The sequence below is a fragment of the Primulina eburnea genome, chromosome 2, assembly GCF_022965805.1.
Source record: "Primulina eburnea isolate SZY01 chromosome 2, ASM2296580v1, whole genome shotgun sequence".
NCBI lineage: Eukaryota > Viridiplantae > Streptophyta > Magnoliopsida > Lamiales > Gesneriaceae > Primulina > Primulina eburnea.
The window spans coordinates 47,275,431-47,291,936 of record NC_133102.1 but is presented as its reverse complement, the minus strand read 5'-3'; the positions used below and the strand labels follow the sequence as shown (position 1 = coordinate 47,291,936).

Below are 16,506 nucleotides of genomic sequence, written 5' to 3'. Positions count from 1 at the left end.
TTAACTATTATACTTATAAAAGTGTAAATATAATAACAAAGTTTTTCATTGTAAATTTTCTACCATCCCCTTAAATTGTGTGTTGTTAGATTAATTGCATGGAAATTTTCTACATAATTTATGGGAAATCTATGCATTAAAAATGAATATATCTTTGATAATAAAAATATATTTTTTTTATCTATAAACCTACGTAAGTGTAGATAATTGACAATTTTTTCAATTGTCAAAAGATAAAAATGACATCCTCATCAATACAAATCAAAAAATTCAATAAAGATATATTTGTAAATTTCTAATTGTTGTAAGTGTAAAAAGAAAATATCAATTTTTTTTATTTATTCCACCTAATATATAATTAATTAGTAGCCTAATTATTCCACATCATATATAATTAATAGTCTAACAATTGCTAATGAATTATCACTACAATATACATTGATTGTAATAATTTATATCACTTCAAGAATAAAATGTAATTCCTAAATTAACTTTCTCAAATAATCCATCTTTATACTAAGTTTAAATATTTTATCCTTTTAATTTTCTTTCTACATGTTATTTTATTATTTTAATGCAATTTTGTAATTATATTTTAGTGTAGTTTCTAATTAAGTAATAAATTATAGTATCACATTAAGATATAAGGAAAAAATAATTATAAATGCAATAGTACAATAACATGATAAGTATATCATAATATAATAATATAATAATATGAAATTTAATACTAATATATTTTATTATTTTTTAACTAAGAATTGAAAGTAAAGAATTTAATAAATTATTTATTAGAATTTATATCAATAATTATGAATTTTAATATACTAATAATATCATAAAATACGAATCTGATAGAAAAATTAAAATAGTTAGCTATAATAAGAAGTTTAAATATTTTAGTCGCACTTATAAATATATATATATATATATATATATATATATATATATATATATATATATATATATATATATATATATATATATAAGACAAAGTCTTTTAGTGGAATCTTTTTTACAGAGGAAGGAGTGACGTGTGAGTGTTTTACATCCATAAAATTCCCGTGTCTTTACTATTCACAAGTTTTTACATTTCAAATTAGGCAAAAACTTGTATGAAACGGTCTTACGGGTCGTATTTGTGAGACGGATCCCTTATTTGGATCATCCATGAAAAAGTATTACTTTTTATGCTAAGAATATTACTTTTTATTTGAATATGGGTAGGGTTGACCCGTCTCACGGATTAAGATCCGTGAGACGGTCTCACATGAGACTAACTCTTCAAACTATATCTTGTTGTTTAGATTGTCAACTGGTTGAAAATATCATTAGAAATATTGAACCGTCTTTCACACTTTTCACGTGGTTAATATTTATAACCGTTTGAGAAAATCTTTCAACCGTGTAAAAATGATTGAAAACAAATTTTAAAAGCAAATTTTGAGTATTATAGGTTATATTTTATTATCAATTATTATTATTTCATTAGTTTTGATAATATTTTGACGAGTTAGTCATAAATATTTTAAATTGACAATTATTTGTCTTTAGTGTTCTTCACTTATATAAATTATGATTTATGCATTTATAAAATCCATAATCTGGTTGATTTTTAGGTTATTATACCTTATACGTGGTTCTTAGATATATATATTTTCAAAATTTGTTTCAGTTCAATTCATTCTATATATTATGCTAATTATAATTTATTATATAACATAAAATTAACGACTGAATTTCAATTTAAGAAACAATTTTGAAAGTAAAGTATATAAGTTCTTAATTAATTTATTCGTCTAATATGACAAAAGACTAAATCAATATAAATAAAAAAATAATCAAATTCTTTTTTAAAAAAATCAAATTTTAATTTTTATTAAATAATTAATATTTACGTGCATCGCACGTGCTTCTGGCTAGTATGAGAAAAAATAACAAAAATGAGCTTCTCAAAATGAAACCAATGCTTATCTCACACGGAGTATCGACATTTTAATCGATGAAACTCAGAATTTACTTACAAGAAAATGATTGTGAATTCCATATGTTTTTATCAAGCAAATATATATGTATATGCCCCCCTAAGCAGTGCCGAAACAGAGTCTCGAACTTAAAAAATTAGGTCCCCTCGATCGGCTGGCTACACACACATAAACTAATAAAAGGTATGTCATAGAGGGGAGCCTGGATTTTCAACTATGAACACCTTTTCATTGTCTCTTATCACTTCAACAGTGTCTATTTCTGTACCTTCTTCGTTCATCATCAGTGCATTTGTAGCATCAAATCCGAACTTTTTACCTGCCAAGAACATGCATTCAAAACCAATACAAATTAAGATATAACTAACTGGATGCTTGTTTTTGTTTGCATATGGCATAAAAACATAACAACCTGCGATGTTCTTGAATTCTTCCATCGAACATGGCAACCGAATCAACTTCCCGGGCTCGGTGCTGCAAGTTTCTCTTCGGATCATTGGATGGCCTCTGTATAAACTCACCCTTGAAAAATATTTCTTCTTTGAAGTACACTCCAAGTTTTCCTTCTGCTCGGTTTCGTTTAATCCAAAAACTTCTCTATCAAGTGATTCGGGCATGGTTATACAGTGTCCAACTTCACGTTTTAGCAAAACTTCATTCAAATTTATGGAAGAAATAACGTTTTTGACCCTATCATCGACTTGAGAACCATTTAGCAGCAGATACTTCACCATGTCCACATGATTTTCCGAGGTTGCAACTTGTATGGCAGTTAATCCATGGCGATCCTTGGAGTCCACATATAATCCGTATTTTAACAGTTCTTTCAACACATTTGTATCGTTTCTTCTTGCTGCCGTGCATAGAAGGTCGCCTGATACGTAAGGATCGGATACAGAAGCCCAATGGTATATGATGTTGAATATGGTTTGATGCTTTTCTGCCGCAGCGTTCCATAGTGCTGTGTTTCCATTAAAATCTGCCTCCAAACGTAGAATCTTTTTCAACAATGAATTGCAAATTTAACCAATTTTGGTCAATATTTGCAAGATTGTTGCAAAATTGAGCTCTAAGAATATAAATTTACCTTTTAAATGAAAGCTACAAGCATGCTTTAGAAGCACCACAACACACTGTTCGTGTCCTCTTGATGCGGCTATGTGCTAAGGTAATGCATAAGAACGGGTGTAATCCCAAAAGCAACATTAACATAAACAAGACATTGGAAATTTTATAGAAGCCACATGTTTTTATAAGTTAACAGAAATCAAGTGAACCTTTGCAGGGAGTAGGGACAGAAGATTTTAGGAAACGTACCAACGGGGTCCTTCCTTTAGAGTCCCCAACATCAGGGTCCAACCCTGCCTTAAGAAGCTCGTCAAGAAAGTTGGCGTTTCCTATACCAGAAACCGTAAGCAAGTTGATCGACATGTTAGAGTCATCGTCTCCTTCCCCACCTTCAAGAAATATTGCCCCCGATCTTATATCCTTGAGATTTTTGTGATACTGCAACCATGAGATATACCTTTAATTGAAATTCCACGAAACTGGAGCTCGAGTTTCATTGGCTATATGTGAATCTTGAATTAATGGGAGAAAAAGAACATGAAACCTGCAGGAAATTCTTTATTATGGTGGCATTATCTTCTTGTTTAGTCCTCATTGCTTCAATTAGTAGACTTGTTTTGAGCCTGAGCAGTTGCGAGAGAGTCTTGGTTCGATACGTAAAGCTTTGTGGTTGAGAACACAATGCTCCCACTTCTCCAAACATGTTCTCACGTTTGAAAATCCTTAAAATATTCTCTCTATCCATCTCAGAATCTATCATTTCAACTTCACCAGACACAATAATATAAATATCATCTGGTGCCTCGTTTTGTATTATAACATCCTCCCTTGGTGGGATATATTCAGCTTTCATGTCTGAAACCTATTCACACAAATCATAAAGGGATGGTAGTTACATCTCTATTTATATCATATTATGAAACCTTTTATGCCATTTTTATATCATATTCTTACCAAGAGCAACAGAGTTTCTCTGGAAACACCCTTAAAGAGATACACATTCTCAACAGTTGGAAAGAACAGGTGCTGTTGTATATTTCTGCATATTGTTTTTGGGAGCTGTTCGATGAGTTGCTGCTGGTTTAAGCTCTCAGCCTTGAATCTTAAGCACATATAAGCCACTATTTGCTCCTTCAATCTCACAGGCAACCGGTTCCGGGATACGAAACTAGAGGCAGCTTCAATGCTATTTCTCTGCATTCCCAAAAGAAAAGAATTCAATAAGCATAGAAATTTAAAATACCCGATATTGTTGGAGACCGGCAATTGCTTTTACTCTCCTATGTGACCGCCACGACATAGCCATAGAAAAGTAACTTTTAGGCTATTCTACATTTTAAATCTTTGCATACACTCCTATCACTAGATATAACCTTTCCATATAGCATCATGCACTTGGTTATATGATTTATGCTACAGCCAAGGTAAGATTATTGATTCTCCTTAATTGCACATCGATGTGAATATTTGGAGAAAAGATGTTGGGAGCAATAGTAGGATGACTTTTATGTGCCACATGATCAATTGACACATAACTGTTGAGCTTTTGTATGATCTTTAAATATTTGAGATGCACAAACTATAACTTTTGGCACCATGACAAGAAGTAGATACCACAAATATGACTAATCGAACTTGACACGGGGCCACTGATTATATGATGGAAAAACTTACAAATTCCATGGTTCTTCGAGTGCCCTCGACTACCAAGTTGGTCATGTTGCCAATGATGTATGCAGTTAAGCCAAGATTGAAGAGCATGTAGCAGATTGTGAAGGCCATCTCCATCGTATTCACAGCATGTATGTCTCCGTAGCCAACAGTAGTCATGGTGGTGATGGACAAATAAAGTGATGAAATGTATCTAACCCAGAGGCTCGTTTGTTTAAAATTTGGAATGGTGGATCCGATCCAAGTGTTCCCTTGGTTCGGATATCTGTCGGCTAACGTGTAGGCCGCGCATGCAGCACAATGGACTAATACTAGTGTTACCTGCAGAAAAACAATTAGTTTGTTTGGAGAAAGATCTTTTCAAACACATACACATAAATGTAGAACGTTTTTTGTACTTACAAACAAGAGCCTAGCACATCTGGTCCAGAAGTAGCTAAATCTAATGTCTTTTTCGATTCTGCGCGCGACACCATAATTTGTTATCTGGCATTTCAAAAAGCTAAGGCGAAAATGCTTGATATATGGAGTAAAACATAGGCTTACCTAGTAAAGAACCTATTTACTCGGCGGAGACGCCAGAACCTCAGCAAGCCAAGGGCGGAGTAGGAAAGACAGAGACGCCGATTGCCAGTGATCAAGAAAGAGATGGTGTTAAACGGAATAGTTGAGGCCACATCCATTATGAACCATGTTGAAAGGTACCTACATTTTTTGGTACATGTTTCCATTTAGCAGAGATCAAATCTATCCAATTCAAAATTAATGCTGTTTAGTTTCAGTGCAGAAAAAATTTTCTTTACATTTTAAGCCAGAATTCAAACATCATGAGAGAAATTTAATACATTAATTTCTTTAATACAGTGATATACGTGTGAGTCTGCATTTTGGAAGGAAAAAAATGATGCAATTCAACTCATATAAGATATATATTTAATGATTTATTTTTGTTAAATAATGGATGATGATTTTCAAACTACAAATCAAATATTTGAGTTTCACTATTCTGGTCCGGAAAAAAAAAATTCCAATCATGAAAGTTTGATACAATAACGACGAAATTATGCATACACAAAACAAGAAAACACAAAGATTCAAACGAAAATTCATAAACAGGTTGACGAAAAATTATCAAAGAAGAAAAATTCACTATTAGATACACATTCACATCGATAAAAAAATCTTAATTTTTACATATAAATACGTTGAAAGTTGTGCTTTTAATATTAGTATGTTTTTCATTTTCAATTTAATTTGTTTTCGGTCAACTCATAATTTTACGCTATTTATTAGCATTTTTTTTCAAATCTAGTTAATTTTTTACCGAAATTCTGGATACGTTATCAATATTTGGTGTCATGTGTATATTGCAAGTTTTTCAAACCAGATCCAATAGAATTCAGGTCCCAAACTTTAATTTAACACATGTTTTAGATTAATAAAATAATAGAAAAAATAATATTAAATATAGATAATGGATTATATTTTTGGGATCGTTGAAAAAAGAATATTCACTCGCATTTGAAATGGATAAAGTAGGGTTAGTCTATGCTATACCGATATTATTTCTCCTTCTATCGTAATATCATTATATCATATGAGTCTCTCACATTTTTATGAGAGTTGATATATATATTGATGATCCAAAAACTAATATTTGACAACATCATAGTTGGAGAAATAATTCATATAAAGTAATCCGATAAAGTATATCAATATGTTAAAATTAAAACATGTTAAACATGATATGGGGCCGCGTTTTCTCTATCATTTGACAAGACATATCTACTTTATCGTTCAAAAACGATAGTTTTACGGTAAAAAATAATATTATGTACACATCAAATTTATTTTTCGTCTGGATCTAAAGTGAGAAAACTTCACGAATATAATTTTGCATCCGAACAAGAGAAGGATGACACTGATGATATTAAGTTAATTTAAACAATGATTTAATATCTTAAAATAAAAAATTTCATATTATTTTTTTATTAGTCATTAATTTTCTCCCACTTATATCAAATAATGATTTAATATCATAAAATAAAAATAATAATTTAAAGATATTAATATATAATATTAATAAATATTATAAAAATTAATTTAGAAAACCATTTAGACAGGTAGTTGGTCGTCTGTCTATCGCATGTTACCTTTTAGAACACTGACATGAACAAGGGCAGTACTTATCTGTTCAAAAAATTAAAAGAAACAAACCACCAAGCAGATGAATATAACAGCAAATTTACCATCGTGATCTCACATTTTTATGTGATCGAAGATTAATTTTATAAGTTATATATACGTGTGTGTGTGTGTGTATGTGTGTGTGTGATGCGCTGACTGACCTTGTAGCAATTTTTCTCGAATCACGAACTGGCAGTTGAGTGGTCGGATCAATGTAAGCGACGAAGAACGTCAAGACAATGTCAACTGCAAAGAACATGTCGACGATGATGTCTGTGACGAACAACGGTTTGCTCGTATTGATGTCCGAAAACGCAATCTCAAAGGGACAAATCCATGCCGAGTATGCCACCAATATTACCATCACAGTCTCCCAACACCTACAACACAAGTGCATGCGATCCATCACAAAAATTAAGCTGTCTTTCTTCAACAATAACCAAACTTATAATTAATTATTTTAACTCGATCTCAGCTCGACAAACAAGAGATCAAAAAATTTAGAATCAGTACGATCACTCACCTGTATCTTGAACTCGTCGGAGAGATGATTCTTCCCTTGCAAACATTCTGGTAATTGTAGGAATCACTAGCACCCAATGGCGGAATGATAAGCTTTGAAAGACTCTTGGGATCCGCTGATGACGAGCTACTGCTGTTACTGTTTTCTTGATCATACCCTTTTTCTATTTTCCCTTCTTCTTTCTTGTTGGAGCTGATCGAGTAAAGATCAAAAGTGTGATTCTTCATTTCCATTTTTTGCATTAAACAAAAAACCCACAATTACTTGATTACCAAAAGGGAAAAAAGGCTAGATTTGATATTCTTTTTTTTTTTAAATAACATGGATGGATTGGTTAGATAGGTTGGAGAGTACTTCCTATGTTTTTAGAAGAACTATAAACAAAGGGCAAAGAAGGGATATTGGAGAGACGGAAGAATGATTGTAAGTTGGAAAATATATCATTATCTTGAAAAAAATTCATGAGGTGACGAGAAATAATGTACATTGTCCTCTTATATATGTTGTACCGATGCCATTTGCTGGCTGGCTGGTGTAGTGGCCCAATTATGTGAGAACCTGCGATTATGTTGATAAAGCATTCTTTGGGTTTTGGGTGCACTAAGGGTCCCCTCTCTCAACTAGCACTATTCATGATACTTCATCTTACCTAAATTTTTACATTACATTTACAAAGGACACAGTTCAAACTTATTTGTATGTATGTACACAGATCGAACTATAACCAAATTATCTAGCTTGGTCGATAAAATATGTATGGAATAAACCTATGGAGCCGGATCAAACACAAAGGAATAGGCCATTTCGCGGTCGAATCGTGCATAACCATAATATCTCAATTTCAAGTATAGCTTTTTTGTGGGATGATATAGCTAGGTTTTGGTTCATGATTTGAAAGAATATTAAAACAAGGAATAAAGAGAATATATACTTGTGTAATGGATATGTAGAAGAATAAAAGCAACCGTGTCTTCCATGAACAATATGGATTCAAGAAAATTTGGCATATCTCTATCCTACTATTGTAAGTTCTCTTATCTTCTACCAAAATTAACATCTGTTTTCTTCTTTTAACAACCTTTTTCAATTTAAAATATTACATAATTCAAATTGGATTTGAATAAAAAAATCAATGAGATGAAGAATTATTGTCATTAATGGTCACATCACACACACACACACACACACACACCCTTATTTCCTCGTTCCTAGTAGTTGGATGAGACCAATTGGACCAACGTCCTTTCCTTATTCATTCAAGTGGGCATAAACAAGAGTGCATCCATCTCCCGGCCCTAATTATAACTTATAAGACCAAGTTTTTTAGCAAATTAAATTATTGTGAAATTAATAATCTGCCAAAAAAAAAAACAAATTTAAAAACTATACCAAATTATACAAATTGGATATTTTGATGCTAATACATAGCTAGTGTTTTAAGTGTTACTCCAACGACTACAAAATAAGTTCTATAAGTTTTTAAGTAAAAAAATATGAAAAAGTTTATAATTTAAAATGTTTACAAATTATCTAATATTCATCATTTATATTCGGGAGGATGGCGAAACATGATAAATCTTGTATTAAATTACATTACGAAAACAATATTGTATAGTACAACGACCCAAGAACAAGCTTAATCGAACTGCTTGCCTTCAAACGATTGCCCAAACTCCCAGTTCTTGGGAACTGCACTGTAAGATGTGATTGTGATTCCATCGCCACTCGTCATCTCGAATGAGAGAGGCTGGTTCTTCAAATCCGCATTAATGTGCCAATTCTGCCCCCAATTTCGCCCCATCGGAAGCCACCCCGTTATCGAGCCCTTTACTTTCACCGCCGCCACGTCGCCTCCGCCAGCGACGTTGGTTATCAGCACCGACAAGAATATCCCGGCGCCGCTTAGTGTGAATCTTATGCCTCCTTCTTTCCTGCATCTGATTCTGCGGTACTGAACGGGCATGTTCGAAGCTTTCCATATCGCTATCTTCTCGAAGGCCTCGATGGGGAGAACAAAATGGGCATTCGGTGGGTTGCATTTGCCGCCGCCGTCCGCGTCGAAGCCGTAGTTGGGGGCGCAGAAATTGGTGGCCGTGACGATTATGGACGTGCCGGGGATGCACCAGCGGAGGTCCTCCACGCAGCGGAGCTCGAAGCAAGCGCCGCAGATCTGACCCTTCTCGAAGAGAATAGTACTCAGGGCCGCGGTGGCTTTTCCGTAGCCGTTCTTGTCCAAATCTCCATATCCACATGCTCCGCCGACGGTGTCCTGGGGATCTGCGGTGGCGTAGTAAGTGGCGCGAGCGGACTTCCACTCGGACTGTTGAGCGGCGGGCGGGAAATAGTGGGAATCTACAAGCTTAGTGTGCAGTAGAAGTAAGAAAGGGAGTGTGAGGAGGAGGAGACGGCGGCGGCGACCTGTCATCTTGAACCGTTGCGGCGGATGGGAAAGTTGCAGCACTGGAAGTAAAGTGAAGCAAGCTTGCTCAGTGCTTTGGACTTGGGAGAAAAAGTAAATCGACCAGATTATTAAACACTCACATTAAACATTTGTGAATGTCACGTTACTTGTACTCTACATCAAATTATTATTCTTATTATTTATATATACTAGGTAGGGGCACCTCAAGAATTGAGGTGGCTTACCCAGATTTATAGTTTAACATATAAGTATTTATTTTTTTCCCAGAATAATTAACTGTGTGTTTATATTTATGCAGATCTTATTTAATAATGTAATTTTAAAAGCAATAATTATTAGAAGTATAATATATTTTTATTTTATTTTATATCCATATTTATACGATTAGTACTTCAAGTTGGTATGTGATTAACAAAATAAAAAAAAAATATGAAAAATAAGAAATTTATAAAAGTGAAAATAATTAGAAAAAAGATTGAATTGGTATTCAAATTAGAGAAGTTTAATAAAATGTTTCAAATTGAATATAATGTATTTACTCACCTTAAAATCTAGTGAGATATATACTCCATAAATAAGTTATTATAAAATAATTTATCCATATTTAAATAATGATAGTGGTGGTAAGGGTGTCACATTTATTGACATTGTTGACGCTAATGGATTTATGAACGTTGTAACTTTAACTTAAATATTAGTTGTAATATGAGCCATTAAACAATCGATAAGAGCACATAAAATCTTAATGTACTCAAAGAAATTTGAAAACTTGTAAATGTAAACATGATTCCAATAGAAATAATTTCTTTTTTTTTTCGATAATTTAGTTGAAGTATTTATGAATTTTGTAACCTTGAGTTTTTATTATGTTTAAACATGAGATTTGATTTAATTGATCGGAACTCGTATTAAGAAGAAAGTACATGTCAGTAACATGTAAGCAAAAGAAATTAACAGAGAAGTTACAATTTACTATGAAGAAAACAATAAATAAATAAATACACAGAATAACGAAGTTGAGATCATTTTTTATATACATTGACTTGATCAAACATAATCTAAAGTTTATAAGGACACTTACATTGGTGTTCAAACCAATTTGTTTGAACATCAATGAGATGTTAATATCAATGTGGGTGAGTTTCTTTTTGAACGCCCACATCACTTAATTTTTTATTTTATTTATTATTTTTTTGAATTTCAAAATAGGTTTGCACACCAACGTAGGTGTTAATATCAATGTGTGAATTTCTGTTTGAACGCCCACATCACTTAATTTTTTATTGTATTTATTATTTTATTATTTTTTTGAATTTCAAAATGTAAAAGAATGGTGGCCATTACATGTATTTTTATATATACAATATATATGTATATTATTTAATTTAATAATTTATTTAAATAGTTAAAATAAAGAGTATTTATTTTTAATAATATAAAAATAAAAACGATTGTTTTATTAAAAATATTAAAAAATTATTTTAACGGCAAATTTAATAAAAAAATTAAATATTCATCTATAAATACTCACACGTTTCACAAATTATTTCAAACATCCAAACACATTAATCAGTCCTTTCCAAACACATTAATCAATCCTTTCCAAAGATACTTCGCAAATGAATGTGAGAGACTAGCTGTGTTAATATAATGTGTGTTAATATAATGTGTATGTAACATTTGAATCCTAGATTTTTTGATGAGGTGGTTGATGTTATAACAATAACGAATGCAGATAACCTAATACATTTGCACACATGTACAACGACTAAGCATTTTCGGTACCATAAGATAAATATTTTATTATTAATTTAATGTACATGGTTGTTTGGATAGAGCTCGTGTGTATTTACGGTTGTTTCAATGCCTGATTCATAATCTAACAAGAGCAAGAGCTTTGATTCCTTGTTATAGTCTAACAAAAGCAAGAGCTTTGATTCCTTGTTAAGCACTCTTCTAAAGAAATGTCATATACTGTTTCATAATTCAAATGCAAGTTACATCATGTTTTCCAAAAATGTATACCTTTGAGGTGCATTACACGAGCACCCGATCCATTTCTGTTGAGGCCTTGAAGCCGAGCGGCACCTTACCCCACCGCCATAGCTCTGCCACGCCGGAGCAACAATCCAAAATGGCCGAATCTGTGGGGTTCAATAGTCTTGATTCACTAATTGATGCAACTGTGCCTAAATCTATTCGAATCGATAAGATGGCGTTGCTAATTTTTGAAAAAGACTTGACAGAGGCACATGCTCGAGCACATGACAGATTTGACATCTAAAAACAAGATTTGTAAATCATATATTGGAATGGGGATATTATAATAATTATATTCCCGTAATCTAGAGGAATATAATAGAGTTTAACATTTTAACGTATGATACCATTAAACAAATTCAGGAGTAGTCTGATATATAAAAAAACACTTCAAGAATTAAAACATTAATGTAAAAAAAAAACATTAGTGTTCATACCAATATCACATTAAACTGATGTGTATTTTAGAAATAAGCTAAAAAAATACACAGAAGCTAAACAATCGAGCTATTAATATAATAATATCGTGGAGGAAATTATATTTTTGAAAAACAAAAGAGCCGTAGCACTGCCATACTAAAGATATCATGATGATTCTCTAAAGGACCACTTCCTTAATATATATTACAAATACAATATCATAAACCACAAGAAAGACGAAAGTAGCAGGGAATAGCACCAACCATGTATTTGATTGATAGGATCCAAGTGTTAATAAAAAACAGGAGTATAGCCTCTTTTTTTCCCATTCCTTAAAAGCCTCATCTTTTCTTCCACGGGCAAATAAAAAAAGCAAAAAAATAAAAAAAAACTTTGTGTTGGAAGAAAACCTCCTCCATGAATTAATTGCCAATTCCATGATTGATAACATAGAAGAACCCAGTATCTAAGCAAGCCTAAACTTCATTTATAAGCTAATGTGTGAGGATACAAAATCGGCTTTTGATATACAAGAGAGAGAGAAACAAGACTGGCATTCCAGTTCAAAATTCAACCTTTATGAAAACAACTAAACAAACATTGTTGTCCATAAAGTTAAACAGAAAGAGTATCAATTTTAATCAACCACAGTTTACATTTAGATCACTGCTAACGCAAATCACCTCTGGTAGCAGTTCTTCTACATTGACATGAAATGAGAAATAAAATAGTACCATGAAAATTCTTCTACGGAAATCAAGCCGAGTGGCTCATTTTTTATTCACATATAAAACTACAAAAATAAAAAAGGTCGAATTCGATGTTATTGTGATTATCACAAATCAATATAAGATTATGAAGACTGTGATAGATATTATGAGTGCTTATTTTATAATATTTCCCATCAATAACGAGGCTGATGATTATAACAAAATCAAGAGAATCGATAATAACAATTTCTTAAATTTTATATTGGAATCTAATCAATCCAAATCAATTCCAAAAGCCCAATTACCATCCCCCAAATCTCTTTCACTCGCCCAAAAGAATCCATACTCCAAATAACAACAGAAGAAGAAGAAACCCAAGATTTCGGGGGAAACGACCATCTTTAAATGCCCATGCTCACGATTCATAATTGGTATTTGGGGGAGTAGATATGTATTTTTTTTAATGGTAAATGGACCAGATTAGAATCAAACTTACCAATCCAATTTTGAACTGACATCAAGAGAGAAAGTCGATTCAATCGGTGTCACGGCCTCCTCTGCTGTCTGCGAATATAAGAAATCACCTCAATATTTCTTCACAGTTATTATGCAAAAGGTATGTGTTTATAGCACCATAAGTATATGCATTGTCCATCTCCGGTACATGCTCAAATGAGAAAAGGAAAAATGGGTAGATAAGCATTTCAGGGAGAGAAAAAAAAAGGGGGAAAAGATATTATGAAATGATCCTTCCCCACTTGTACATACCTTTTCAGTCAAATTTAGAGCTCTTCCCCACCTGAACATACCTTTTCAGTCAAATTTAGAGCTCTCACTTATTATAGTTGTTTCATTGTGAGTAAGTTCACCCCATTTACCTGCCTTCATAATATCAACCAAAATAAACCATGAAATGATACTGATCAAAGACACAAGATGAATATCTTTACAGCAAATTTGAAAACAAACTTTTGACCTTTAAACATGTATTTTGGTCAAGAATATTGAATAGTGGGGCTTACAACATATTTAGTTGCCATTACTCTTGGCTTGTGTTTGGATATATGAATTTGGACTGAGTGGATTCCAAATATACATCTAAAATCCATTTTGTATGATAGATAGGGCAAACATTCAAATTCCACGTTTTAGTCTAACATTCTTTATACAAACTTGGAAATTACTTTAAACTTCATGTCGTTTCAAATCAATGCATTTTCAAATACCTTGATTTTAAATGCTAATACGTCTGTCCAAATGTAGCCTTTAGGTAAAATACCTCCTGGCCATGGATAGATACCAATGCTTTCAATTGAGGTCACCTAAACAAAACGCCGTGGTGGCCCAAAACGCGCGCTATCCAGAATCTGAACAAAACAAAATATAAACAAACATCAAGTCACAACCGTTGCGAATATACTGGAGATAATAATTGAAGGGGACAATAGACAAACTCCAATCCTGTCAGATGGTTAAATCCAACTATATCCGTGAATATTCCAGCTATATAAAACAAATGTGTCTTGCTATTAGTTGTGACCAATCAATAAAACTAAATTGTTTTAGTAAACTGTACCTTCCCTACAGGGTAAGCGATTGGAAAGCAAATTATCATCAAGACACGCACGAGCCATACACAATTTGCGCCCACAGCCAGCCCATATCTAGAGCACACTTCTTGAGGAATAATCTATTCAATCAAAGCAAAAGTAAGGATTCTCACTTCTAGCCCAACAATTATGTTCACATAAAGTATAGAACTAAACGTACCTCACCGAAAGCAATAACAAATGTTACCGAGAGAATGACCGCAACGGCAGGATGAAATATTTTATCCAAATATATGGGGAGAGCCTGGAGATAAAATTTGTGGCAAGCGAAGACGACGCAACTATAAAAATCATCGTGCCATAAATTTAAATTGCTGAAGATTCTTGCTGAAAGCAATTTGTTTCTGTACATATAGCAAAACCAAAATGAATCTATACAAGAACATAACAACAGCCTAATTTAATGATCAGTATAGACATCCACATCCCCAAAACAAAGGCAAACCAAAACTAAAACCAAGTAGGACATAGTTAATAGAAAATGAGAAGCAAAGCAACTCAAAAAAAATTCAAAGAAACCTTTAATTGTCTAGGCAAAGATACACCAAATTATTTCCTTTAGCATTTCAATTGAATACCGAAAGTCGCAAGTCGCAACAATGAAAAACTAATGGACCTTCGCGCAAGCAAAGGAGAAACGAAGGTTCTCTACAGAGACACAGAAAAAACAACACCAAAACAAGTCATTCCGAGTCACCGACTGGCACTTTCCAACACGATTAATATAGCTACAATAAGGGAAAAACACATGAAGAAAAGCATGAGCAAAACCTCACAGAACGCAAGTGATAAAACAGCTGTCCACGTTTCCTCCAACACAAAACACGAGCAATACAGATAAAATAGGGGAAAAGAACATGAAGAGCAACATAATCAAAGACGAATAGAATGAAGGGAATCACGCACCTGTTGACGTTATTAATATACCTACAAGAGGGGAAAAACACATGAAGAACAACATAATCAAAACCAAAGAGAACGAAGGGAATTACGCATCAGTTGACATTTCCTGGCTTTACAAGAGGGGAAAAACATATGAAGAACAACATAATCGAAGCCAAAGAGAACGAAGGAGATTACGCACCTGTCGATGTTTTTTTGGCCCTCGATCGGGGAGGAAGAAAATTTCGAGGAGGAAGAAGAACAAGCAGATGGAGATCTGAGAAAAGTCTTAACAAAAAATGCAAGAACCGAAGAAAAACAGAAGCAAAAAGACACCGGTGAAAAGGTTGAGAAGGTGGGTAGAACCGATTGACCTACTAACGACAGCACAACATATTGATTATCAGAGAAACAAACGCACGACACGTGTTTGGGCTTTTAACCGGGAACCGCAAAGAAACTGGCCAAATACAACTTATTCCCTCTTTTAGTATAGTAGAAGTAGATATATATATATATAATATTTACAAATAATTTTTTTTTTTTGAAAAAATAACAAGTAACCTTGTAGCACGGTAGTTATATTTTTTGAATATTGCATCGATAGTCAAAATTCGAAATTTATATTTTTTTGTTTCTAATTAAAATTTTGAGACATATATATTCAATTTTTAAAACTTTTCCCCATATCCTCTTTTGGCAAAAAAATTTTTGAGATGTTTTCACGAGTCGTTTTTTGTAAGACAGATATCTTATTTAGGTAATACATAAAAAAAATATTATTTTTTATTTTAAGATTATTATTTTTTATTGTGAATATCGGTAAAATTAACATGTCTCACATATAAAAATTCGTGAGATCGTCTTACCAAAAAACTTCTCATATATCTTTTTTATTCTCAAGTTAAAATCAATCTTAATTGTAAAAGTACTTATTTTCCACTTAAACCGGAGGGTCAGCAGTAAAAAATATATGTAAATAACATTG

General features: G+C 32.7%; 2 protein-coding genes and 1 long non-coding RNA gene across 13 annotated transcripts; all 3 read right to left on the bottom strand.

Annotated features, from left to right (window-relative positions):
* Positions 1–1,935: 1,935 nt before the first annotated feature.
* On the bottom strand, positions 1,936–7,884 carry LOC140823884 (potassium channel AKT2/3). Its single transcript, XM_073185451.1, has 11 exons — positions 7,435–7,884; positions 7,073–7,291; positions 5,271–5,429; positions 5,127–5,184; positions 4,728–5,045; positions 4,008–4,247; positions 3,598–3,915; positions 3,303–3,491; positions 3,073–3,148; positions 2,398–2,964; positions 1,936–2,304 (listed from the first exon to the last, which is right to left on the bottom strand). The coding sequence occupies exons 1-11, from the start codon at positions 7,674–7,676 to the stop codon at positions 2,174–2,176; spliced, it is 2,517 nt and encodes an 838-aa protein (XP_073041552.1). The 5' UTR covers positions 7,677–7,884; the 3' UTR covers positions 1,936–2,173.
* Positions 7,885–8,963: 1,079 nt separating this feature from the next.
* Positions 8,964–10,002, bottom strand: LOC140823883 (expansin-A13-like). Its single transcript, XM_073185450.1, has one exon. It carries the CDS (start codon positions 9,857–9,859, stop codon positions 9,071–9,073), a length of 789 nt encoding a protein of 262 aa, XP_073041551.1. The 5' UTR covers positions 9,860–10,002; the 3' UTR covers positions 8,964–9,070.
* Positions 10,003–11,643: 1,641 nt separating this feature from the next.
* On the bottom strand, positions 11,644–15,974 carry LOC140823882 (uncharacterized). 11 transcript variants are annotated; one of them, XR_012116316.1, is made up of 7 exons: positions 15,721–15,970; positions 15,543–15,563; positions 14,797–14,980; positions 14,603–14,716; positions 14,253–14,393; positions 13,795–13,908; positions 11,644–13,590 (listed from the first exon to the last, which is right to left on the bottom strand). It is a non-coding gene; the product is annotated as an uncharacterized lncRNA (long non-coding RNA). The 11 variants fall into 11 exon arrangements; XR_012116312.1 differs by having other exon boundaries at positions 13,795–14,393; positions 15,721–15,974; XR_012116315.1 differs by having other exon boundaries at positions 13,836–14,393; positions 15,721–15,974.
* Positions 15,975–16,506: the final 532 nt, after the last annotated feature.